The sequence below is a fragment of the Cuculus canorus genome, chromosome 6, assembly GCF_017976375.1.
Source record: "Cuculus canorus isolate bCucCan1 chromosome 6, bCucCan1.pri, whole genome shotgun sequence".
Classification (NCBI taxonomy): Eukaryota; Metazoa; Chordata; class Aves; order Cuculiformes; family Cuculidae; genus Cuculus; species Cuculus canorus.
This window is the reverse complement of record NC_071406.1, coordinates 1,888,910-1,916,355: the sequence shown is the minus strand read 5'-3', so window position 1 is coordinate 1,916,355 and position 27,446 is coordinate 1,888,910. Positions and strand designations below refer to the sequence as shown.

The following is a 27,446-nucleotide window of genomic DNA, read 5'->3' as shown; positions in this document are numbered from 1 at the left end:
ATCCAGAAGGATCTGAACTTTTGCTTTGCGTTTGCCATCTGTGACTGACTTTGCTTACAAAAGCTACTTAATTCATGAAAACGCCGGACAAACTTACTGTACTCTGTTTTTTAGCAACTTCCATGGCATGTTTCACTTCAGGAGGCTCCAGCATGACAGAATAATTTGACTTGCCTTTCTCCTTCACAAACTTCTTTTTATAGTTTGTCTGTTAAGAGGAAAGTTAAGCGTGATTTTTCAATTTCACATGGAAGCAAATGCTACCAAAACTCAGAAATGAGCTCACTGAAACTGTTACGACAGATAAAATGCAGTCTCCTCAGTCTCAAAATATATGGTCCCACCTTGTTTGTCACAATTCACGCTTCAGATTAAAAAAAGTTGCTATTTGGAGATAACAATTAAGGTTTAAACTGTGTTCTATGAAAAATAAAATCTGAATTAAGGGCACCCATTAGCACTCCGGCTTGTCACTTTTCTCCAGAGCATTTCAACAGATTCCCAAGCATCAAACTTGTTTAGCTTTTTGGTGAAGTCTCATTAGGAATTAATCTTCGCTGACTCCTTGGGTATTTTACAATGGGAGTCCAAATGTGTTGCCTGTATACTAAAACAGAGCACAGTCTAACCAATAACAGGCAGCAGGTAATAATCTCACCACAAATAGTTACTGCGCTCGTTACCTACCTCGCTGACATTCTTGGTCACCTCTTTCACGTGAGCAGTGTCTCGTGTCTCGGGCAGGGTTGTGTAAGACCCATGAGGAAGCTGCTTCTTGCTTTGTTCTTTGTATTTGTTCTGAAAGCACACAATAAAACCAGGTAAAAGCAGCGACTCAAAGCTCCTCCTCCTCAACCCCTCACCCCCTATTAAAAGCTTCTACTTAAAATGAACAGGTAATTGTCAGATGTTTTACCTCAGATACGAGAGAGCTGACATTCTTAGCCAGGAGAATCTGAGGTGTATCTGGAACAACGAGGCATGTTCCTCGAGCTTTGTTGTGCTTCTCTTTGTATTTTATCTGGCAGGAAGAGAAGACACCATTTTAAGAAATGCATATCTTGTCTTGTGGCAATGTAAAAAGAAATTACTATAGTTGTTATACTGCTTTTTAGTGCGGAAGTTCACACACAATCTGACATTTTGGTGTTTTCCAAGATAAATTCATTGCAATCTACGTATTCCTATAGCTCTCACTTGGAATTTTATGACTATATTGAATATATTGCTGGTAATTACTAATGATACTTTGTGTTATGCACAAGTTATACCTGCAGATTTCATCGTTGTTGATTTCTCCAGATAATGTTTTCATGTCAATAAGTGCAGAGATCCACAAAACGTTTAGAGTGTTGAGGCATTGTTAACTCTGAATATTTCTTTAATCCATGAATTAGGCCAGTGACATTTACAAGGCTAAATTTATTCAGACTTTGCCAGTTCATTAGTGAAATAAAGAAGCCAAACAAAATAATGAAGTGAGACTGACTTTTCAGATTCTTAATCAAATCTTAGTTCTAATGAAGTACTTTATGTAGTAAGTAAAGTTCTAGTAGAACAAAAAAAGTGAGTGTTCTGGTACTTACATCACTTGCCAAGATGGCATTATTTAAAGCCAAAACCGTGTTTTTATCATCTGTGACAGACAGTTTGCATCCCTTGAGGAATTCCCGGTCCAGTTTGTATTCATACTACAGGAAGGAAAAATGAAAGATAAAAGAATTGTTATTCTGAACATGAGAGAAGCAGGGCAAGGGAGCGCTGTTTGTTCTGATTTCCTTACATCACTCTGTTGCAGAGACGACTTGGCTGCTTGAACAAAGTCAGGCCTGTCAGCAATCCAGTGCCAGTGAGCCTTGGCTGCCTCGTATTTCTTCTTGTAATCCAGCTGTTTATAGTGAAACAAGAGAAGTTAATTGGAAGTTGTGTATCTCACACATGACATTCATACAGATGCAAATTCTCTTTCAGCCTGAGGTGATAAAGTGCAGCTCCATCAGATCAGAGCTTCTCTCTGACTTGAGTACAATCCGATGGGGGTTCACTCCCTCTAGGCTCTCCACTGCTGGATGGAGAAAGGACTGCGAATGACTGAAATGTTGTCATGACTTTGAGGAAGTCCTGTACCTGAAGGTGGCTACGAGAAAGCTGGGGAGGGACTGTTCATAAAGGCCTGTGTGATAGGACTAGGAGCAACGGCTATAAATTGCAGAGGGGCAGGTTTAGACCACACATGAGAAAGAATTTCTTCACCGCTAGAGTGGGGAGGCCCTGGCCCAGGTTGCCCAGGGAAGCTGTGGCTGCCCCATCCCTGGAGGGGTTCCAGGCCAGGTTGGATGGGGCTCGGACAGCCTGATCCAGTGGGAGGTGTCCCTGCCCGTGGCAGGGGGGGTTGGAACTGGATGATCTTTAAGGCCCCTTCCAACCCAAACTATGCTATGATTGTATAATTCTATTGAAGTTGATGTTGGGCCATCAATAATAGAAAACAAAGGAGAGCTTCCCATGAAGCACTTTGTCTACAAGAATGTCATCACAGAGGATTTCTGGGACAGTTACATCTCTGGCAGGAAAACAGAGGGGGACTAGAAGAACAGTTGATGTGGAACATACAAAGATCTTCCTAAGTGACCTCAAGGACAACGTGCAAGAGTGAGCACTTTATTATCACGTATTTTATCCAAGCAGTGTAAGAACTAGAAGTAATGTCAGGGCTCAAAAAATTTTAATGGAACTGAAAATAACTTCTCATGGTTTCCATTGCCAGTTCCAAACATTACCCATAATAAAATTAAAGTGTTAACAAAACTGAACTCACGTTGCTGTTGAGCTTGTAAGCGTGTCTTGGAGTCTTAATGTGAACTGAATCTGCTATGACATTGCAGTGAGATTTATTCCTCTCGTACATTTCTTTGTATTTCAGCTAAAGAAAGAGAAGCATGAAAAAGGTTTGCAATATAGTATCACCATCAACCAGAAAAGCAGCAAAATATGAAAAAACATAATATATGAATATTCATAATATATGAATACCACTTGGTATGAATATATATATGAATACCATATATTCATAATATATGAATACCACTTGGTATCAACCATCTGCCTGGAAGAAGGATCCTCTTCAGCATCATTCCTCTCTGAGCAGGAAATATAGCAGATCTAACCCACCCCAAAGCACAGCCTGAGATTTAAAAAAATCTCCCTGTGAACGGTTATTCTTCCTCTTTTCAGGTTTTTTGCACCTAACAGAAATGCTTTGAGGCAATTTCTGATTGATAGGGACACTCAATGCTTTCTGAAAATTCCTTTATAGAACCTCAAATTCAGCACTCTCAGTTTGGAACTGAAAACATCTTCTATTCACAGATCGGTCTTGAGCCTCTTTGTCTCTTAACGATGCACGTTAGGATCTGGATAATAAAGTTATTTTTCCCTCCTAGATTTACTCATTATATGGATAATCCATGTGGCATTGGAATGATTTTAATGGTACTCATTCTCTTATTATTATTATCAGTATTATATGGAGTTACAGAAGCATGAGTATCCTCGTTTAATTTATGTATCTCTAAGGAACAACAATACAAAGAAGAGAAAGCCTAGAGCAGGAGGAGGAACTAGGACTAGGACTCCCAAATCCTATGATATTATTCTATCCACTTCATCTTCCTTTCTCTCTCTTCTCTTCAGCCTTCTATTGCTCCAGGATCAAAGCATGTATTTCTTTTAGATCAGAATATTTGCCTTCCCTATTCCCAATATCCATGAAGAATGCAGCAAGGTATGAAGCACCTTATTCAAAAGCCACAAGCCAATATAGGACGAAAAGCCAGAAACTAACTCCTCAAACCCATGCTTTTAATAGATACCAGCTCCAGCTCATGGCTTTTATTCTAGTGAGGGCTGCTCTGCTCCAGCAAAAATGTCTCCAGAGCTATAGAAGAACATTACATGTAAAAAACTTCCTGAATACTTTTCCACTCTACTCTGTCTTTTGAAAAGGTATTACATGCATAGAGACTTCTACATGTGGACAAAACCAATACGCTCTAACAAGAACCTATTTTTCAACAACAGTGCTACTAATGAGTAAAAAATACCACTTATCAAAGTAAAAAGTTCATTATGTGTCTTTTTGATACCACAGACAAGGACGATTTACTTACATCACTTATTCTGTCCTTGACCTTGCGTACATGCAATAACATCGGTGTGTCATGGATTGTTGTGTAGCCTTTAGGTTTCGCTTTGTTGTACTCCAATTTGTAAATGATCTGAGGACACAAATTACAGATTATATCATTTCTTGACATTCTTCATGTCAGTCGAAAAAATCCAGGAAAGGAGCGTTTATAATGGACTACTGAAAATGCCACACTGTTAATTATGGTAATTAAAAGGTCATAGATCAGAGCAGGAGATGTGTTTGGAAAGGGCTGACCACACTTACATCACTGATCTGTTTGTTGACTTTTGTAGTCCTTAAGTGTTCTGGAGTATCCACAACTGTTGTATATTTGTCTTTCTTCTTTTCATAGTCCTTTTTGTATTGAACCTGGTGATCGGGAAAGAGTATGTTAACCACACAAACCAGGACAAAGCATCTTCAGGAGATATTATATTCACATATAGAACCGCAAAAATCCTCCCACCAAAGCCAATGAAAGCTGGACATGCACAACGAGCTAAACTTCACAGAGCCCTCATTTGACTAAGAGCCTGCCTAGCTCTGTCGTCAATTTTACATTTACTTCACTGAGTGTAAAAGCTTCACTCCTCTCCTAAATCTCCAGGACTGAGCTGAAAAGGCAGTCGTGGCAGATTAGTGACTTTTAAAATCAACAATGGGACAATATTTCATTTTTAAATATTGATCAGAATGAAGACAAATTTAAAACATCACTCCCAATGGAAGATAAAAATATCAACTGAATACATCATAATGCCAGGATATTTTTTGATAGCAGAATTAATGATTTGATAATGCCTTTTTTTAAGATCCTTTTGCCCTGCTCAGCACTCTAAATAGGTTTCACAGAACTCAGTGAGAACAGGCTCTATAGCAAGGATGGAAATTCCCTGTGGGCAGCCTGAGGGCAGCTGAGAGGGGGCAGAACACATTTCTTACAAAGAAGTTTCATGCTCTATCTCGCTTCAGGAAATAAAACCATGCCTTTGAGACAGGACCATGACAGATAATAGAAAAAAATCTATACAAACAACAAATCACAACATGAAGTCAACTCAGATGAACATGCACATCAGGCAGAGTGCTTTTTTCCCCCTCTTCAAACATACTCAAACTTACTTGCATGGAGTTTTTAATAGGATAACAGAAATCCGCAGAAAAATTGAACAAAAATATCTAGTAAAGACCTTCAACACCTCAAAACTGAAGAATTTTATTAGTTGTGCTAATACTAACAGAGGAGAACATTCCTCTCCCTCTCATGTAATTGTTTTCTAGTGTTGCATTTCCAGTTTACCATTTAAATGATATTTGCTGGCTTCATCTGGCCTGGTCAGGGATCATTTTTACCACTGAAAAGGGTGAGGTTACTGCTGTGATTTCAGAGCAGAAATAAGTATGTGTCAGTTATTTGATAAGCCGTATTTTCATCCAGCTGGTACCATCAAAATACACATGCTGGAATCCAGATGAAAGGAAGGTAGAATATGGAAAATTAATTCTTTGCAATAATGCCAGAGTCACTACAGGTTTTCTCTAACATCATCAGAAATACAAATACTTTGGGTTCTTTGCTCTGTATGAGCAAATGAATGAATTGCGCTCACCTTCTACCTTCTGATTCTTGTTAGAACTATTGCAAATGTACTCTCCTCTTTTGCCAAACTGAATTATGTGATTGCATGAGGACTGCTCTGCCAACCTTGCTTAAAAGCAGCAGGTAGAGAAACAGGTGACCGTTATTTACTCCAGACCTGTGCACCTTCACCATTTCTAAGAGCACTCAGAAGCGAGTCGTGACTCTGTTCTGTATTCAGGCACAATCAGACTCCATTCCCAGGCAGAGCAGCAGATAAATGTTAGTGATCTACTTGCCAAATTACTTCATCATTAAGGGACTCGTGTTGTGAGGGGTGGCCACTCCGAGAAATGGCGACAGAATGAAAATTTGGTTAGGAAAATACCAGGAATAGCTAAGAAAATATTTTAAATGTATAGAAAACTGCTTGTTATGTAAGTACGTGAAATATTCTATAGCAATTATTGATAATGAAAGGAGAAAATGGAGGCAAGATAAGGCTAAGTTGAGCGAAGTCCAAGTTAGGGTAAATATTGCTTCAGATATTCAGTTTTCAAAAATATTTTATCAGAGCCAGCATTAAGCACATCAACAAAACTTCGGAGTCTGATACCCACAGAAACGTAGAGAGCTCCCAAGCGTTAAATATTAGAAGTCCAAGCAGCTGAACTGTAAATATAGTCTCCTACAGCAGCAGTTCTTCATATTACCTGGCTCCATAAGTATGTGTTGTAGAGAGCTGTCAGCATATCTGGCCTCAGAATTTCATTACATCCTTGTTGCAGGAGCATCTTGGCAAGGGATTTATATTTTTTCTGTTCATGCAAATGGCAACGAAGCACAAAAGAGACTGGTGAACACCATAACAACAACACAGCTCTAGATCCCAGACACTTTGAGAGTGGAGAGATTTAGGCGAGGTACTGTATGTTTTCATTCAGCTGTGCATACAACTTACATCTCTACCTTTAAGAGTGCCAGAAGCCCAGAGCAAAAGATTTGCATAATTAAGGAAATGGTGAAAATATTTTTGGGGAGATTAAAGTAAATTATACATTAAGGTGAAGGCACTCATAAGCCAAATATGTCACTGTCCCTTGTGTTCTGTGTAAGAAGATTATGTTTGTAAAGGTCATTAAGAGAGAGGTAATTAAAAATAAACACATAGTACAACATGCATTTTTTAAAACCTCTCCAATGACCCCAGATGTCAATTGATGCACAATTTGTGAAAGTACATACAGTAAAGATGAGCTCACTCAAAAAGCAATAGCTCTTTTTGGGTGGCAAAACAAGGACTGTCTGATCAACTGCACTAAAACATCGCACCATCACAGCTGAGCCCCGTGATGCTGCCAGACATTCCACACAGACGGAGCAGCCGGGACCAAACCAGGCGCTTTCTGGCAGCACCGCCTGGTGCTCCCACAGTACCTGACTGCTCAGAGTAGTCCCCCACTTGGCCAGGAGGTTCCTGGGATCATCCACAATAACGCTGTACCTATCTTTGAGCTTCTCATAGGCAGCCTTATATAATTTCTGCTCAGAATAGCATCATAAAGTGTAACAAATAAAAGAGAGTGAAGACACAGAGAGATCATCATTCCAACCATTGAAACCTTTCTATGCGGACTATTTAAAGGCTGGGATTGAAGTTCATATCCAAAAGATAAAGATATATTAAAAAAAACCAACATAGAGAGAAAATATTTGCAATTAGTGCATGCATTTCCACTGGCAGACCACCCCTACAGCTTAAGGATGTCTGTACTCTACCCCTGCTACTCTTCAATAAACTTTTGCATGACTTACTTTCCTCATGAAAAGTAACTGCAGAAGCAGCTCTGTGTGGAATTAGATTCTTGGTTTGAGTATACAAAGAGAACACACCAGGTGCGAGAGTAAAATAGAATGTTATATTATCATCAGATATTTTGTAAGCAAAAACTATAATCCCCTGTCAGAAAACCCATCACTGCCATAGCACAAGACATTTAGGCAAGGTCATTTAAATGTATGGAGCCCTCCTCGCTACAATCCTACTCATTTATGTTTCTCATACTATTTCCTTATTTGTTCCATGAACAATAAAAAGACCGGATACTAATAATCTTCCATAACAAATTCTGGTTTACTGCTGATCAAATTAAGTAAAATTACAACAGCGGTACTGGAACTGGTACTGGTATCTGCTGTGAAACAGTTTTTCTTAACTAGAACAGGTAATACTGTCATACATTTACTGATGGGTAAGCAATGTAACCTGAAGTCTGCTGAAAAAGAATTACACCCAGGATCTGATAGTGTAAATACAGTCTGCTTTAGCACAAAGCATCGGTCTGGCGTGGTGTGCTAGCTCAAACCAGGGAAAATTTCTACGCCACGTAGAAAACAGTGCTTTTCAGCAGGATTTGTCCTGTGGGTGGGATACTCTTAGCAACCCCATTGGTGATTCTAATCTCAAGCCCCGGGGCTTCCCTTGAACCCTTTTGCTATCATGTTGTGTTTGTTATTTCTTTAGCACTGCAGGAAAAAATTAAGAATTAAGTAGCAGAGTGGTAGAACTCAAGGCAAAATATCTGAATTGAAACAAAGCTATGATAGCTTTGGGAACACTACAATCCTCTTAACACTGATGAAGGGTTTTTCCCGTGTTTCAGGAAAGTAATTGTGATTCTCTCTATACCCTTTTCACCTGTCAGCAATCAATGTTACTAAAGAGGCATCATTACTTAAGTTCGTATTTATTTATTCATCAGCAAAGGAGAAATTCCTATGCAATGGCAAAGTTTAGGTACTGCAAACCTGCCCTGTCCTAATACTCAGACAGACAACAGGAACAACCTTGTCTTTCATGAGTTTAGTCTGACCTTAAGACATCTTTAAGCCAGAATATATTTTCATTTATTTGCAACTTCATCGGGAAGATCAACCTTCAACTTGGTGTCAACATAAACTCACTTACTAATCCAGTACGAGACCCCACAGAAATCTTTAATACTTACCCCATCCATCAACTGAGTTGCATGCTTAAAATGCTTGTTAATTGGAGAGTCAGCTACGTACTTAAACTGAGACTTAGTCTTCTCAAATGTCTCCTTGTACTTACACTGGAGGAAAAGAAAAACAAACACAGAAAAACATTCCAGTGTTAATCCAAAGAAGGGTAAAGCACTGAAAACTTTCTATTTTAGAAGCAACGTCAGAACTGGATTCTTCAGCAATAAACTTCACTACAATTTAAGCAAACATCAAAAAAAAACCCATTTAGCAACAATTCAGAGTGCTGTACTTACCCCACTGTAGAGCACCTTATTCTTTTCTGCCAGAGCAAAACTTGGAGTATCCCATGCATAACATCCGATGCCTCTGAGCCATGACAAGTCTTCCTTGTATTTAACCTTTGGAAAAGAAATAAAAGGATTCCATTTTAAGGAGCACCAAGCAGTAGCTGATCAATGCTGAAACAGCACCTCAACACAAGGCGTTGCAAACAGAGCTACTTTCATTATTATTCCACTATAAAATAAGTTACAGTTACTCAAACTTTTCTGATAGACTCAAATTATTCACCTACCTGCTCTGTCGTGAGCTACTGGAGTTCCTGTGTGAATTAAAACCCATTTATTCTTGTACAATTAAGTCCTTATTATATATGTACAGCTAAGTACAATTAATGGTTGTTATGGGGTTAACAAACACATCTCAGTCAATGCAACTGAAATGAATTAAGGCTGTTCTATTAATCCCAAAAGGAGATGGGCTGCAATTTCTGCATCTGACTTGCTCTGCCATTTCAGAGATTTGTCAGATTAAAATGTAAATCACTTCGAACATTTCAGCTGCCTTCCCTTTCTCAAGAAATAAGATTTCACTTTCATTTTGGAAGCCTAGTTAGAATTTTCAGCCTCTGGCATCCAGGAACTATTTGAACTCACATCACTAATAGCATCTGTGACTGCGCGATGATGGAAATTCTCCGGACGGTCTGGGATCGATCTCCAGATTCCTAACTGGCTCATATAATTTTCCTTATATTTCACCTACAAAGAAAATTAAAGAATTAGGTAAAATGATTTGAGAACAGAGCACTCCAGACTATGCAGCTGCATGAAATTCCTTCTGAATTATCAGAACTAAATGGTGGAAATGAGATTTATTTGCATCCACCTTTCTAATACCAAAGGCAATCAAGTGCATAATCTTCCAGAGAAAGAAAGAAGTCAATATTGATAGTGCTGATCATATTTTTCTAATTGCTTGACACACTTAAATAGAGCAATAGCATAAATTGAATATTCTAGGCTACTAAATGAAAAATACTAATTAGGAATGAAAATATATACGTACACTGCTTATATCATCAGTGACCTTTCGATGATAGACAATATCCAAAGCGTCTTTCACTGTGTGGTATTTGCCCTTGGTATTCTCAAAAGTTTCTTTGTAGCGCAACTGGTAAGAAAAGTAACACATAAAAGAATATATTATATTTATCTGTAATATTTTAGTTCCATTTCCTCCCTCTTAGAAATGACATCCAAGAACACCTTGCTGTTCAACAGCCTAATGTAAGCCCTGAGGAATTTTAAGGGGCTGCAATTGCCTACAATCTATTGCAATTCGTCTGAGACTTGTGGTGAAAATTAGAGAGACAGGAGTTGGTCCATCTAAAGCAACACTGCATCCTGTTAACTTGCAGACTAAAGACTGAGGAAAAAACAGCCATATATCCCAGGACTACTCTCTAAAACAGCAGCATTGCCACTGTTGCCATAAGAAAAACCTACTTAGCCTTTCTTCCATGTCCTGATCTAGAAGAAAGAAGGAAGATCGTTCCAGTCTTAGGATAAAGACTTTCTCAGAGGAGGAATTCAGATGTGCAAAAGAACTGGGAAGCTCCTTTGCAGTATTTAAAAACCATTCTTAAGAGAGCAGTAAGACTAAGGGCTGGAACAAAGCACCAGCCCAGCACATATCCTTTAGGATACCATGTGCAGTCTGAAATACATAGCACAGATCTCATGAATGAGCAGAGTACTCTTAGCCAGTGCCTTAAATCACAAATCAGTCTCAACTTAGCAATCTTACGTGGAGCATCTCCAATAATTTTCATCTCTAATCTACTTCTAAATTAAAAACTGAGCAAATTCCCAATGATGTGCGTTTACTTCTAACACAAAACTGAGACAAAAATATCACATAATAGCTATTCTACTCTGGCACCAGCATCAATTATTTCACTCCAGTCTGCACCATTTGGTGATTCGATGTGTAAGCAAATTACTGTGAATCTGTTTTGCACACTTCAGTGCAATGGAAAATGAATTATAATGAATGAAAAAAAGCATTACAGTGACATCGAGTAAAAACTTAACATCGAGTAATATCAAACAGAAATGTCCATGCAAGTGGGGTCACCTAGTTTATGACCCACACTGAGATAGTCTATGCTTTGCATGCTTGTTCCCCATTGATCCTTTTTCTATTCTTTTCCTAGAAAACAGAGCGAGAGAGAGAGAGAGAGAAGAAAGAGGGGAGAGGAAAACCAAAGAAAAAAGAAAGAAAAAGCAGCAGTGAAAGGGTTGATGGACTACGTACATCACTGGCATTCAGGTATGCTCTCTTGGCTCTGATCAAGACGGGCGTGTCAGGGACGGGCGTGTATTTGTCCTTCATCTTCTCATACTGGGTCTTATACTTTTTCTAAGAGAGAGAGCAAAAGGCAAGAGTTATATCTTTAGACTTAGAAGCATTTGCTAATCTGTTATGATGTCAGCACCCAGGGGTGCTATACACTAAGTGGACAAAGTCATTTCTTCAAAACATTTCCGTCAAATCTTTGGCAAACAACCCCAACTGTTTGGCTCTTTCTGAGTCTTCTTGGTCCCACAGCCAGCGTGCCTCAGATCCTGCAAGAACGCCCTTCAAAACAGCTGTCTGATACAATACTAAAACATATTAAAAGGGCGCACTCTTTTAGCACAAAGTATAAGGGAAATGTGTGTGGAACTTAAGTATAAGAGATAGAAGATTAAATGAAAGGTAAACAGATCCGACCCTTGAAACTATCACTAAAATTCGAAATTAAATTCTAAACAGGTCAGCATGGCTGTCCCAAACAAATATCTTACCTCACTGACCATGTCCTTTACGTGCCTAGCATGTGTAAAGGCCGGAGTCTGACCACCAGCGTGATGGTGAGGCCTCTCTTTTGTGGCCAGTTCCACATACAAGTACTGCAGAAGAAGAAGAAAAGAATCAAAAAATATACATTTAAAATAAGTTTTACTTTATTCTCTAAAAAATTACTGTAAATTCATGATGTATACACAACCACACAAACTACCCCAGGAAAAATAACGCACCCTTTCCTCTTCCATACCATCACAGTTCATCTTTCTCTAGCTGTGCTGTCAATATTCTGCAAGTGCTCGCAAACCAAAAGTCAACAAACCCAAATGTGACACAAGTGACCTCTCTGCCTGACGCCCAGACCTTGCTTTGATAAGAGCATCCAGGAGGTCTGGGTGTCGTTTTCATCTTCATTTTTTTCCACAAGCTTAAAAATTCCACATTTGTAGCTAACAAATCAAACAATGAATGAATAAAGAAATCATGATGAATCAATGTAGATGGATAAAAATATTTACTCTGCTGATGAAGTCAGAGTTTCAGAGAATTTGAAAGGGACTGGACAAGGGTTCAACACTGTTTCAGATGGATAAAGCTGAATGTGTTTGGCTGAAATCCTTAGCCACTTAAAAATGAGCAACAGTCACTTTAAACATCCTCTCTAGGAATTCTACATTGCTTTGAAGTGGCCTGGAAATAATTTGCTGTACTTCAAGATTATACTAAGAGGGATCCCCTAATTATTTTTTTTATCAGTACAAATTTTTCACCTGGCTCTGTATCTTTTGGCCTTGCTTGGCTCTTAAGAAGTCAGGTGTATCAAGGACAGAAGTGTATTTTGTCTTCAGCTCCTTGCCTGCAGCTCTGTAAACCAGCTGGAAAAAAAAGAGAGGTCCATGAATTATTTCTCTGTTACATACGTCCATTTAGCAGCTGAACAGCTTTGTACTTGTAACATCTCATGTATTTTGGAAAAAAACAATGAGAGGGTCTGAACTTAATTATAGCAAACAAAGATGTGGTAAAATAATATAGAGCTTACTTCACTCAAATGGGTTTTCAGTTCCTGAACCGCTCTGTATCCGGGAGTGTCCAGCACCACTTTGTATTTAGGCCACATCTTCTTTGCAGTATCCGTGTATATATAATTAGACTGAAAAAGAAAAACAATATCACTTAGGAATCTTTTAGTATTCTTGCTAGTAAATAAAGTTTTACAGTGAAACCTAACAGTACTTTAAAACAGCTGACTAGCTGCACGGCAGGAAATTCTGTCTTAATCATTTTCGTGTACTTACCTTCCTGGAATCACAGAGCCTGCACGTAAATAAATCAACTATTACACATGGTTCTCCGAAAGTAAATCTTACCCAAAGCTTACGCAGCTGTCGAGCACGGACCATATCAGGAGTATCATACAGGAAACAACCCAAGCCCCTCAGCCACTTCAGATCCTCTTTGTATTTATTCTATGAGGCGATTAGAACAAGAAAAAACAAGTTAACTTTTGGGATAATTTCCTTAGCCAGTTGCTAAACGCAGTTGCAAAGCATTTATCTATTAGAGAACAGAATGCAAATGATAGGTGCCAAAGTCCCCTTTCAGTATTAAGCCTCTTGTATCCAAATACCAGGTAGCTTAACAGAAGTTGCTTACATCACTTGTCATGTCCCCAACGTAGCGGCAGTGCAACACCTGAGGGGTGAATGGCAAAGAAATCAAGTGTCCCTGCATCTTAAAGAAATCCGACTTGTAGATCAGCTGGAAGGCAAAGAAAAAACAGTGTTTCACATGTTTGATCACGCTGAATATTCTGTATCTCTTCTGTTTTTTCATGTCAGAAAGACACGTACATCACTGACTGCTTCCTGTGTGGCTCTGACTTGACGGATTTCTGGAGTGTCTGGAGTGGTATGGATCTTGTCCTTGTACTTGTGGTATGTTGCCCGATACAACCTCTGGATCAAAGGAGACAGCATTCAACATATTAAAAGCGTAAAATGGCAAGCAACAAGTGCAAGTACTTCTCTTGGAACGGTAGTTTTTTTGCCAAGTATTGCATAACTACCAGAGAAAAGGGAGCGAATATACCATTTCCAAACAAGGCAAGGATTTTCCAAAACTGCTTTTGATAACAGCACTTCTGAAACACGGAAAACCTACCTAATCCTACAAACGTGCAGATATGTATGTTTAATTTTTATTCTAGTAAAGCCAATGACCAAAGAAGTGAGTGCAACATATATAAAATTTAAAATTATCTAGACCCAATGCTGTACAGACATAATAATTTCTATGCACCTTTAATCAGTGATCAGTGGATTGCTTAATATAATTAGGCCGCAAATGACTTTATATTTTACAGGCTTAGAGAGAGTCAGAGTTATCAACAACCTTAACAAGCCACACAGCCCAACTCCAAGCCTGAATCAATGATCCCTTGCCATTCTTGATGGATATTTGTCCCAGCTGCTCCCAGAAGCCTCAAAGAACAGGGACCCTTACAACCTTCCCAGTCAATGTACTCTCATTGGTCATATTTTGGGCACTACAAACACGACTAAAAGCAAGTACGTGTATTTACTGTACCTCGTTAATGACTTGATTCACTTTCTTCACATTTTCAAACCCGACATCGTTAGGTCCCAGAGTATAGCCTTTAGCTTTCATGTGTTCATAGGCTTCCTTATATTTCAGCTATAAGGTGGAAAAAGGAACAAAACCATACAGAATGTAAATTTGATTGTGACTCTACTTAACTGCAGTTCTGACAGCAGTTTATGCAGTATAAACAGCGAGACTTCTAGAAATAAAAAGTAAGATTTAGCTATACCAGAGTTAAATATGCTACACGTCATCATTATTTTTAGCTTTACCATGTGGTCCAAGATTAATAACATTTTCAATTTCTCTTGCTTCTAAGTAGGTATTTGCGTCTGCCTGATTGTAATTGCTTCCGGTAATTATAGGGTTTGATAACATTTAAATTCTGTTAAGGCCAACATTATCAGCGTTGGGGCTTGAGTGTACTAATAAGTACCTGAAAAGTACCTGAAAGGAGCTACAAGAAAGCCGGGGAGGGATTGCTCACAAAGGCCTGTAGTGATAGGACAAGGGGTAATGTGTATAAACTGGAGAGGGGCAGATTTAGACTAGATGTAAGCAAGAATTTCTTCACAATGGCAGTGGTGAGGCCCTGGCACAGGTTGCCATGGGAGGTTGTGGCTGCCCCATCCCTGGAGGTGTTCAAGGCCAGGCTGGATGAGCCTTGGGCAGCCTGAGCCAGTGGGAGGTGTCCCTGCCCACGGCAGGGGGGTTGGAACTACATAATCTTTTAAGGTCTCTTCCAATCCAATCTATTCTATGATTCTATGTTAGGTCTTGCCTGAGCTGTGCTGTAAGAACATCTGTCTTCAGCCCTGCCTCCATCCTCATTTCCCAGATGGACATCGCTCTTGGATCTACCTTGCATCTATGTTATAGGTAGTTTGTCTCCAAGCCCTGCTCCGTTTCCTGCAGCTCCTGACTGGGTCCCCCTGAACAGGCCTTGGCTTTGGTTCCTCCCCTTGCCTGGGACCGTTGATGCAACCCATTCTCAACACCCTGCTCTGCCCACCCCATTTCGGTATGGTGGGACTTCACTCTGGATGATGAGGTCACTGCCTACATCCTGGTCACCCTCAGCTCCTGGCTCAGGAACACAGATCTATCCCACTTCTGTTGTTCGCTGACAAACAGTCATGTATCTGGGAAATCACTGTGTCAAACAGTTATGCACTCATACAGGATGGACATCAAATATTTCCTTGCAACTCATGCAGTGGAATTTACTGCATTACTTACATGACTGCCAATGTATTGGACGTGTTTAGCGTGCTGGAAGCTGGGCAAATCTTTGGGAAGGTTGTACCCAGTTGGCAGGGCGTTCAAACCAGCCCAGCGATACAAATTCTGCAAGAGAAGAGAGAAAGAGTTTGTGACAAGTGTGTGTAACATTTGAGAGCATTCATTAACTGCACAGGAAATCTCTTAATTGCAATTGGCAGAAAGTTTCCCCCACGCCTGCATTACGATGCACAGTTGTGTATTCAAATAATTTTCCCACTGTCAGTTTAGAGCAGTGAAACCCAGCTTCTCTACCTGAAAAGCTTAAGACGGATATTAACTTTTAAAGAACTTGCTTTTTCAGTATCAGAAACTCTGTAGACCCAAAAGTTTTCTACGTACTTCACTCTGTATTTTGTTCGCATGATAAGCCCGCTCTAGATCCACTGTTTTATCGGTAGGGATCACTTTGCCTCTAACGTTTTGCTTGTATTCACCACGATAGACAGCCTGAGAAAAAGGAAAAGTAATTAGAGGAGAGTTGTAATTGTGATGTTCTCTCACAGTACATATTGTTTGCATACATATAGGAATTTCTCCTAAAAATCTGGATTAAATGGTTTTGGATTCAGGCAATTAATGATTTCAGTGATTGTCTTCAAATATTTTAACAAAGGCAGAGGCAATGAGTCATAGATAACAGCAATGATTAAATTACTAAAAAATATTAAAAGTCACATCTCTAGAAGTTGTGAAGTACTGGCACATGTGATACTGAAAGGTGATGCAAACACTTACTTCACTTAAATTCAAGCCGCTGAGAACATTCTGGACGTAAACAGGAGTGTCCGTGACCACAGTGTAGTCGTTCTTCATTTTTTCTGCCTTAGATTTGTACTTAATCTGCAGAGAAAGATCCAAGAGCTCTATAGCAAGGCTAGTCAGTGTTAATTGAATACATTACATTATTAGATTTACTATTTATTTTATTATTTAACTATTCTACTAGTGAACCAATTTAAACAGAAATTTGAATTGAAATTGTATTGAAATGATGACTGAAGAAATGAACATGGTACCTCGCTAGTTAAGAACAGCTAATAAGTTACATCAAAGGACATCAAGAAATGTCAACACTCATTCATGGAATGGGCACATGTGCCATATAGCAAACACCCAACACACTTCTCTTGAAGCACTCGATTGGGGAGTGCAGGGACAGGGCAAGGGGGAACATTTATCAGATGAAAGAGAGGAAGGATATCTAGGTGAGATCTGAGGGAAAAATGTTTTGCTGTTCGGGTGGGGAGGCCCTGGCCCAGGGTGCCCAGAGCAGTGGGGGCTGCCCCATCCCTGGAGGGGTTCCAGGCCAGGTTGGATGGGGCTTAGAGCCCCTGATCCAGTGGGAGGTGTCCCTGCCCACGGCAGGGGTGGGACTGGATAGGCTTTAAGTTCCCTTCCAACCCAAACCATTCCACGTTTTTATTAAATGTATGCTTAAGGCTGTCCAGAATGGGATGTAACCTGGGAATATCTACTTCTTCTAGAGCAGCAAAGCTTAAATAACCATATATGTGCACCAGCAGAGAAGGATAGATAACATTTTCCAGATTATATCTCAGGTAGAAGCTATTGCACCTTTTTAAAACAATGGATTAAAGAAGCAGAGCCAGCGTATCCACTTACATCACTGCGAAGATCATAGGCATGTTTGGCATGAAGAATTTCTGGAGTGTCCCAAACAAAGCAGCCAATGCCTTTCAGCCAGTTAAGATCATCCTTGTACACCACCTAAAGGTACCAGAACAAAGAATACTACTGTAGGATATCCACTGGAATCTGATCTCTTATGGCTAAGTCACTCTGAAACACAACTATCATATGATGGCAAGTAAGGTTTCGAGTATTTCGGCAACTTCAGAGTGCTCCAACTAAGTTTTTGCTAAATCATTTCCTCTGACAGAGCACAAAGCACAAGAATCTTCTTAAAAGTGAGCCGTAAACGCATGATTTGTGAACTTACATCACTGAGTTGATCAGTTACTTTTCGAACATGGGCATTGATTTGAAGATCAGGCAGACAAATCCATTCATGGAGGTGCGTGCGGTAATCGATCTCGCTGACTTTCTTCTGTGCATCCTTAGCAGAAATTATATCCACCATGTCCGGAATAATGTGGACTTTGGCTTTATTCTTTTCATAGACTTCCTTGTACAGACGCTGCAGAGATAAAGCAGTACATTAACAATGCTGACAATCATCTGAAGCACTGTTGATATTTTGAAATGAAATTATTGATGTTTACAGAATGTTAGCGGGAAAGTGATTAATTTGGGTATGATTACAATTTACATCTTGCCTGCTATGAAAATAATTGGCAGAACCTTAATAAGGGTGAAAAACAAAATGATTTGTCAAGTTTTCATCGTACTTAAAAGGAGGCAGACCGTGTGCTCCATTCTGTACATAAACATACTACACTAAAGGTTTAGGCATGCAGGCAATTCAAAAGTGGAGCCACAAGCTTGAAAAAACATTTGTAAACATAATATAGAATTTATAAAATGCCGAAGACTGCCACATGCACGTGGAACTGTGAGATCAGACTGAAGGCGTGGATTCCAGTACCCGAAGGAGCTACAAGAAAGCTGGGGAGGGACTGTTTACAAACGCATGGAGCAATAGCACGAGGGGCAAAACTGGAGAGAGGCAGATTTAGACTGGACATAAGGAGGAATTTCTTCACTATGAGAGTGGTGAGACACTGCCCCAGGGTGCCCAGAGCAGTGGGGGCTGCCCCATCCCTGGAGGGGTTCCAGGCCAGGTTGGATGGGGCTTGGAGCCCCTGAGCCAGTGGGAGGTGTCCCTGCCCATGGCAGGGGGGGGACTGGATGGGCTTTGATGCCCCTTCCAACCCAAACTGTTCTATGATTCTGTGAGCAGCCTTTTCTGAGATAAGCATGGTTTCACAGGAAAGCACTCATTAGAAAACACCACTTACATCAATATTAAGCTTTCCAACTCTAAGGCACCTTGCCGTATTGGGATCATCCTCAACACCTCTGGGTATTGTGTACAGTGCTTTAAACTTCTCATATTCTTCTCGGTATTTTACCTAAGCACATGCAAAGGAAAGAAACAAATAACTGACTCCAATAATCAAATGTATTTTTGGAACAAAATTATCAGTAAGCAAAATGTTTTGTTGAGTCCAAAACGCTAGAAAGCTTTTAAAGCAGGATCTTGGTTTTCTATTTTATTTTAAATTATAAAGAAAGGAGATCATAACTATCATGTTGTAAAAATAGCAACAGCTGACAATAAGACATTAAAAATAAATAGGTGTAGAATAAGCTATTTATTCATTGTTTCAGTTCTTTCATTTAAGGATACCCACGAAGAGAGTGATCTCTCATGAGCCTCAGTTCAGTTAAGCATAAGATCACATTCTTCTGTATTGGGTAAAGCATCATTTAAATACACTTGGTGTTTTTCTTCTCTGGATCCTTATGCAATTTAGATTAAAAAAAAAAACTTAACCAGATATTTTCAAGAAACAGTTTCTATTACTATAAAACATGACAATTTTTGCATGAAAGTAGCAGCAAAGGACGATCTGTTATCCAAGTAATCATCCCAGAAAACTGATTACCTACAGATGCATATTATATCTAAATTAAAAATAGAACAAAATTGAAGATAACAAAACCCTTTTTTACACCTATACGATATGAAAGGCAGGAAGGATTTGCTAGAATTGATGATGTGATTTCATAAAAAGCAAGTATTTTATTCACTTACAGCACTAGCGTTGTGCTTCAGTTCCTTCGCTCGTGCGAGGGATACGGTGTCAGAGGGCAGCAGATAACCAGTAGCTTTCACTTTTTCCCAGGCATCCTTGTAGAGATTCTGCAGGGAAACAGAAAGTCTCTGTGAGCGGAAAAATTCTTCTCCTGGATAATAACAAGAATCAACAGAAATCAAAAGCCCTTCTGCTTTTATTTATAAGCCGTAACTATCACTCAACAGCAAAAGGCTGTACACTAGCTTAATCTTAACACGAAAGACAACAAAAACTATCATGTCTGTTCCCATACAATGTCTTATTTTGTTCAGGTGCAATTTTCTTCCCAGAATCCATTTTTAATGCATGTACGTTAATGCAAGACCAAAACCACAGTTAGAGCATCCGCCCCCGACTGAAATATAGCATCTTCCTCACACTGAAGCAACACAGAGGGCTATCGCTAGCGTTGATAGGCTCCACATTTATCTCCACACTGAGTGAACAAAGCAAATAAAACAAAAGCCTCACATAGGAGCTCCTTAGGAGAAAGAAATGTGTAGAAACACTTACATTGCTAAAGAGATGTTTCAGGTTTTGAACTCTTTCAGAATCCACTGTTTCAGTCACTGTCGTATACTTGTCCTTAGTTTTGTGGTAATCTTGCTTGTATTTCACCTGTAAGATGAAAGATGGATTTAGTTAAGATGTTTCACTTCTGAGAAGGAGCATGGGGAAAAGCCTGAGCAGGAAAAGTGCGGAGACTCACATCACTGGCATTCAGGCTGCTCTGCACTGCAGTCACATAGACAGGAGTGTCCGTAACAACACCAAAGTTTGAAAAATTCTCTTTGCCTGCAGCTGTGTATTTTATCTAAAGAAGCAAAACAAAAGAGGAAAAAACATTAATGCTAAAAATTACAAGGAAATTCCCTGCCAGCTTCTTTTAAAATCAGTTCTGGACAACTGAAGCCCAGAGTTACAGCCCAGTAAGACCAACTTTAAAAGTGACTGACATGCCACTGAAAAGAAATATTTATTATTTGGCCAGTATGAACTAACGAATAATGAAAATTGCACATCACTGTATAATATCTAGTAGGCTAAGGGTACAATCAGCAAGCCAAGAGACACTATTTCCCAACATAAACATCTCACTGAGGTATCTTGTGCACAGGCGGGCGTACAGAAAGACAAATATTTTTTTCTCACTATTAAAAACACAATCTTGCTGTCCTTTTCTGCTCCTTCAATAGCGAAAGTGATTACGTCTCTACAGATGAAACTAAAAGTGTGTATTACAATAGTTTGAACAAAATATTTCTGTTGTAATCGAAATTACTTTCTCCTGCTCTAGGCTAGGCATGTGAATCATAACTGGAAGAGAAAAATGTTGTAAACATTTACTTATTTGAGGAAAACTTGCTTACTTGGCTCTGGAGGTCATAGGACTTCTTAGCATGCAGGATTTGTGGTGTGTCCCAGACATAACATCCAAGTCCCTTCAGCCAATTCAAGTCATCTTTATACACCACCTGTATGGAAGAAAATGGATTGTTAAGTTAGGAAGAAATGTGCCTTTTTCTTGATGAAAGTAGTATTTGTTTCTTTCCTCCATTCATTGTCTCCCAGGCGTGCAAACTCGGCCCAGGCAGTTCCTGCTGAATCAGAACCAGGCTCACTCAGCAATTCTAACCTCTGGAAATTTTACATGCAAGTGCAGAGAAGACAAGCCCGTCTCATGGTTTGACTGAATGACGTTTAACCATGGGATCTGCAAGGGAAACTAAACCAAACAATCCAGCATAGTAACAGGCCGGGCAATTAACACATCCGATTTTATTAGGAAAGTTCATTGGCCCAAGCTGAGATGGCGCTGATTATGTAATGTGAGCAAGTGTCGCGGCTCGGTGCGCTGTTTGCTCAGTGCAGACTCTGTGGACTGACACAACACCAAACGAACTGCGAGAAGTCTTTTCCAGACCCACTGGATCCAGAAAGGATTCTGGATGCTGTCCTGGCCCCTGTGCGAATTGCAACATTCCCAATTGCAACACAACAGTCCCTGGAGTGCAGCAACCCTCTGACTGTGCCCTGGTACGGCCCCACCTCTTCTCCGCGTGTGCCAGAAGGGAAGGTTTCTATACTGGCTCATTCAGTAAAAGCAAGATGTAGTGTTGACATCCATGACCTTTGGGAAGGTTTCATAAATGAGAACTTAAGTTTTTCCAATTTACAAATGAACAGTAAAAAAAACAGCTCATTAAAATGTCCCAAAGAACACAGTAAAAACATATTTTTCAGCACTGTGTTACTACACAATCCAAGCCCATGGTTATTAATTTCATATTTAACTACTATGGAAGACACTTGAGAGTAGATTATATTTCAACACCTTGCAAAAAATTACATGAAAGGCTAGTAAAACGTCAAACAAATAACTGAAACACGTACATCACTCAGAATTTCCTGGGCTTTTCTGGCTTGAATAACATCATTTTCTTCAGGCGAACAGTTCCACTGATGGAAGTACGTTCGGTATTCAAGATCACTGAGGATATACTGGCACTTTTTGGCTAGCACGTGGTTCATCATGTCACTTGGAATATGGACATTTGCTTTGGTGTCTTCATAGTTCTTTCTGTATTCCAACTAAAAAGCAAAAATTGGGGAAAATGTCAAAAGAGAGAGCAGTGGTTTTCTCCATAATTTTGACTCTAATAGGTGCAGGTTAAAGCGTAATCCAAGGCGAGCTTTCCAGACTCAGTAGCTAAACTCCTACAGGATTCAATCAGATGAAATCTTAATTTCATTATTAATCACAATTTATTCTCATGAGGTCCTAGAAGGACAAAAGTGACCTTCTTCAACTGCAGACTTAATAGCTGGGGAGAAAACTAACAAGACTTCAAGAGAAAAGAAGTCATACATTATAAACATATTACTAATTTAATTAAATATCCAATCCAAATAAAGACTACTTGGGATTATATTAACGTTATGCCCTGCATGACACGCTGTCTGTGCAGTAGTGATAATAGAACACCAACGCACATTTCCTTTTCCAGTTCATAAATTCCTATTTCAATTCAAAATTAGCACTTCCTTTTTGTAAAGCAAAGGAATTCCAAGCTGTGCAGTATTTTCTATGGCTCAGCTTCTTAAACTGAAACAGAGAAGAGGTTTTTCTCCCTGTTCTAACCTAACAGCTAAACAAATCCCTTCTTAATCTCCTAAATATTTTCAAGTTCAGTTGTTCAACCCACGTACAAAATAATCATTCAGAAAGCAGAAACACATTGAAAACACTTCTACTGTTGTCATTAAGCATTGCACTATTTCTGCTTAAATACGTCACACTAAGAGCACACTAAAAGAAAATGCCAAATACTGCAGCAAGATTAATTCTCTCCTTACCGCACTCCGTATTTTCTGGAAGGCCAGCGAGTGAACGACACCGGGGAAATCACCAATCTCCTTCCCAGCCAGGTAATGGCCCTTCAGCTTCTCATATATTTCCTTATATTTAAGCTGCAAAAATAACCACATGGAAATTGTAAAGTTCATTCTAACAACGTGGGGGAAGGGGGGGGAAGAGAAAGCATGGAAAATTCCTACTGACCTCACTATTTAAGTAGTTTGCACGCTTTGCTCCAACAACAGGAATGTATTTCTCATCCAAAGTGTACCCGATGGGCTTGCTGATTTCCCAAGCCTTCTTATAAAGTTTCTGGACAAAAAAAAAACACACAAAGGGTTTGACAAAAAATCCAGTACACCTTCCAAGAAACCTGACTCTGCCATTTATATGCACATGGAACTTGACTTCTTTTATAGAGTAGTTCCTTGTTCCATTAATTGTCCCAATAAAGTATGTGAAGAATGTTCATTTTGAAGACTTATTTATTGCGAGAGAGGCAAACAGAATGAGTGCCCCAATTCAGGATGGAACCTGAGCACAGATCGCAGCTGATCTCTGCTTTTGTTACTGTACATGGAATTCAAAGTTTCTCATCCAGAAGGGTAATATAAATATCCAAAATGTAAACATGAATTCTTGTTTCCAAGTGCAATATAGAGTTGACATTGATGATTTTATAGACGTGTGATCAAAACTGCAGAAAATCTCCAAGATACTATTGTTTATTATAGGAGCGTTATCTGTCAGTGGCGCTTTTCTAATGCATTATATTTTGTTAAATATTATTTACCTTCAGACTAAATCATGAAGTGCCTACTCATATGAACGAGTAGTCACTTACATTTTGAGAAAATGGAGATCTCCCATTAAAATTAGTGAGAATATTCAAAGTAACTGCTTAAGAATGTAAACAGTCTACAATTTTCCTGTCTTATAAAAATATAATTGTAAATTTTCTTTTTTATTGGATTGATTTCTTTTTATTGGATTGGAGAGATTATTGCATGGAACTTCCCAGGGAAGGTGTGGCTGCCCCATCCCTGGAGGTGTTCAAGGCCAGGTTGGATGGGCCTTGGGCAGCCTGATCCAGTGGGAGGTGTCCCTGCCCATGGCAGGGGGTGGAACTGGATAATCTTTAAGGTCCCTTCCAACCCAAACGATTCTATGATTCTGTAAATTGTAAGTTGATTTTGTCACACAAACTCTGCTACTCCTACTACTGCTATTACTCTTCCAGACACCACACAGCAGCGTTTTAAAATCTGTTCAATAAGGAAAGACATTATCCTTATCCCAGTGATCCAAACTGGGAAAAACTGTAGAAAAAAAGAGATTACATAACTTTCTGTATTTAGTCTACTGGGTAGCAACAGGAAACAGTAATAGAACAGTTTTCTGAAGTCCACTCTGCATTCTGTTGCTTTGCAAACAAAAAGATGGAAGCTTATTTAGATATGTGTTGAGTCTCACCTCACTGTAGAGTAAGGCCATATCTCTGGCATGGTTCAGCGCAGGAGTATCGTCAGACCCAATATATTGGCCTTTCTCAAGGTTGAATGTTTCTTTGTACTTCAGCTACAAAAGAAACCAAAAATAATGTTAATTCCACAGGAGAAATAAATTATCCCAAGTAGTCCATCTATAAATCTTTGGTTATGTTATTGCATCTTCAGTAACGTTGAGTAGTACCAGATGCAAATGTCACCAGTAAGTCACACCACTAACTCCACTCTGTATTCCAGTGAAATTAAACACACTAGTCAGCAAATCCAGGTTAGCAGCAGCACCAGGAACTCAACCAGCACTCCTCACCTAACTGTAGGTCACCAAGAACAGGCGTAATTTTAAACTACTCAAAGCAAAATCTACAGAAATGCTAAGTAAGGGACATGCTACATTCTTCTATAAGAGAATACAAAATCATTTTGGACAGCAATCTTGTATTGTTCATTTATATCACTTCTTACTAAACCTATTTACCCCCCAAAATGTTCACTATTAACGAAGCAAGCATATAGCCTCAGGGTGCACCAGGGGAGGTTCAGATTAGACATCAGGAAAAATATCTTCGCCAGAACAGTTCTCAAGCTGCCCAGGGAGGTGGTGGAGTCCCCATCCCTGGAGGGGTTTAAGAGGCAGGTAGATGAGGCGCTCAGCGATCTGGTTTAGTGATGGGCAGGTAGAGTTGGACAACGATCTCAAAGGTCTTTTCCAACCAATGATTCTATGATACGCACACCTACGTAAGGCTAAACATAGTACAGTCTAGCAAAGCAAATCAAGTAATCTATTTGTTCTAGTAATATTTTATTTTTTAAAAAGTACATACATCACTCTGGTTGACTGAGTTGATCTTTGCCAAGACAATGTCAGGAGTGTCGACCACACTGGTATAATTGGAAAAGTTATCAAGGGCTTCTTTTGTATACGCTCTCTGCAAAGAGATGAAATATTTTCTTAAATGCTGTGGGTGAGAAAGAACAGCAAATCATAGAAGTACTACAATATTTTATCTTACCTTATTTATCAGTTCTTGTGCATTCTTAACTTTCTTATGTTCCACTGAATCCAGAGGAATCCAACCACAGCCACGAAGCCATTCCAAGTCAGACTTATAAATATTCTAAACCATAAACAAACACACACAAAAAAAAAGCAAGAAATCTTTTAATTCAGAACGGCTTTTTCATTTTCACAATGTACTTGAACCGAAGTAAGTGGAAATTACACCATACATAACATCACTTACATCACTTTGCAGGTCATAGGCCTTCCTTGCCTGAATACAGTCATTCTGGTCAGGATGGCACGTCCACTGATGAAGGTATTGGCGGTAGTCAACATCGCTGACCAAGTTCTGACCTTCTTTTGCCGCTATAACTGACACCATATCCGGGGGAATGTGGATTTTGGACTTCGTTTTGTGATAGTCTGATTTGTACAATCTGTCATTCTGGATCTCGCCTGCATGCTCAAACCACACCAGTTTTGGATCATCTCTCATAGTGGGAACTCCAACATAGTGACCTTTCTGCTTGACATACTCAGCTTTGTATTTAAGCTGATGAAAGAGGAGAGAAATAGGCATAAAATCAGCACTGACTGTATCTGCTCTGTTTTCAACCTGTGACTGACATGGTTCTGTCAACACAAAGAACAGCTGAGACGAGGAGTTCTCAGCTGCAGTGTTAGGTTTTCAGTACATGACCGGATAAAAATATACCACAAACAGTAATGTTACTTTGTACAAAGTCATTCCATTTCAAATTATATAATTTCTAGACTAATACGTTACAATTTTTCAGTAAACAGTATTTTCAACACAAGAGGAAAGCCTTGTGAGAAAATGTTTGCTTATAAGTGCGCTTAGCCTCTGTTTTGTAACTAATTATTTGAGACTGAAGGGTGGGCACTCATGAAATGTATCTACCTCACACTTTTGATAAAACACACATTCAAACTAAGAGTCATGTAGTACTTTCAGCATCCATTAAGCAGAAGTTTGAAGTGCAATGTGCACACCACCTTGCATTTTTTTTCTAGGAGGAAGCCTCCATAATATGCCAAAAAGTGAAATCAGAGCTACATCAGCTATATATTATAATTATGATAGCACTTCAATTATTTAAATTTTGTAAAATATGGAAGTCCACCTCAGCTGATTTTGAAAAGAGTGTTTATAGAGGAAGTGATGGTCAAAAGCTGAATCTGACATTTCAGCACTGATATCTGTAAAATCCATAATAACAAAGATGGCTGAATTGTTTGGAGGACAGGGGACTTCATGAAAAGTTTACTGGATGTTACCCCTAAAGGAAAGGTTTATGTGTGTGGTGTTGAATTTCCAAGGCCTTTAACATTTCCAAGCTTCCACAAAATCATCTTCCTAATGAGAAAAACTATTACCTCACTTTGGACATCATTTGAGCGTTTGGCATGGCAGATCTGGACAGAGTCAGGAGGCAGGAGGTAACCGGTGGCTTTTTCTTTCTCCCAGCTTTCCTTGTATAAACTCTGTGGAAAACAGAAGTGAGGAAGAATTCAACACTTATATAAGGTAATAATCATCGTTATAGATGTAATCTATTTTAAAGTATAAGGACAACAAATACTTTCTTTACGATATTCTTAAATAGGCACATTTTCTAAATTGCTCAAAAGAGTTATTAATGGCGGTGGAAATAGTGAAGAAGGGATCACGAACCTGGTTGAGAATTCTGGCTGCTTCTCGGGCCATATCTAGCTGTGGTGTATCTGTCAGAGTATAATTTGACTTGACCTCATTCCATTCTTTGTGGTATTTAATCTAGAACAGAGAAAGAAATGACTGCCTTGCAGTACCATCACAAAACTGGGACAACATAACAGCAAGACCCATATTTTATACATGAATAAAACGTACAAACCCCTGAACTTGCAAGGCTAGTAGAGACGGCATGTTGCATACACACATAAATGGGTATGTTTTAAAAAGGAAATTATACAAGACAAGAAATTACAAAACTGCTC

The 27,446-nt window shown here is 39.3% G+C and overlaps 1 protein-coding gene across 1 annotated transcript in view; it reads right to left on the bottom strand.

The window, feature by feature from the left end:
* Nucleotides 1-27,446, bottom strand: part of NEB (nebulin) — a 120,974-nt gene that overhangs the window by 30,230 nt on the left and 63,298 nt on the right. The window contains 41 exon segments of the mRNA XM_054069942.1: nucleotides 98-208; nucleotides 688-798; nucleotides 917-1,021; nucleotides 1,587-1,691; nucleotides 1,784-1,888; nucleotides 2,819-2,923; nucleotides 4,170-4,277; nucleotides 4,454-4,558; nucleotides 6,482-6,586; nucleotides 7,206-7,310; nucleotides 8,777-8,881; nucleotides 9,068-9,172; nucleotides 9,710-9,814; nucleotides 10,122-10,226; nucleotides 11,373-11,477; nucleotides 11,906-12,010; nucleotides 12,677-12,781; nucleotides 12,949-13,059; nucleotides 13,277-13,375; nucleotides 13,563-13,667; nucleotides 13,760-13,864; nucleotides 14,496-14,603; nucleotides 15,750-15,857; nucleotides 16,134-16,241; nucleotides 16,530-16,634; nucleotides 17,418-17,522; nucleotides 17,755-17,952; nucleotides 18,734-18,847; nucleotides 19,534-19,641; nucleotides 20,090-20,194; nucleotides 20,286-20,390; nucleotides 20,947-21,051; nucleotides 21,971-22,168; nucleotides 22,934-23,047; nucleotides 23,139-23,246; nucleotides 24,408-24,512; nucleotides 25,267-25,371; nucleotides 25,456-25,560; nucleotides 25,687-25,998; nucleotides 26,844-26,951; nucleotides 27,142-27,243. Coding sequence (XP_053925917.1) covers nucleotides 98-208; nucleotides 688-798; nucleotides 917-1,021; nucleotides 1,587-1,691; nucleotides 1,784-1,888; nucleotides 2,819-2,923; nucleotides 4,170-4,277; nucleotides 4,454-4,558; nucleotides 6,482-6,586; nucleotides 7,206-7,310; nucleotides 8,777-8,881; nucleotides 9,068-9,172; nucleotides 9,710-9,814; nucleotides 10,122-10,226; nucleotides 11,373-11,477; nucleotides 11,906-12,010; nucleotides 12,677-12,781; nucleotides 12,949-13,059; nucleotides 13,277-13,375; nucleotides 13,563-13,667; nucleotides 13,760-13,864; nucleotides 14,496-14,603; nucleotides 15,750-15,857; nucleotides 16,134-16,241; nucleotides 16,530-16,634; nucleotides 17,418-17,522; nucleotides 17,755-17,952; nucleotides 18,734-18,847; nucleotides 19,534-19,641; nucleotides 20,090-20,194; nucleotides 20,286-20,390; nucleotides 20,947-21,051; nucleotides 21,971-22,168; nucleotides 22,934-23,047; nucleotides 23,139-23,246; nucleotides 24,408-24,512; nucleotides 25,267-25,371; nucleotides 25,456-25,560; nucleotides 25,687-25,998; nucleotides 26,844-26,951; nucleotides 27,142-27,243 — 4,746 coding nt within the window.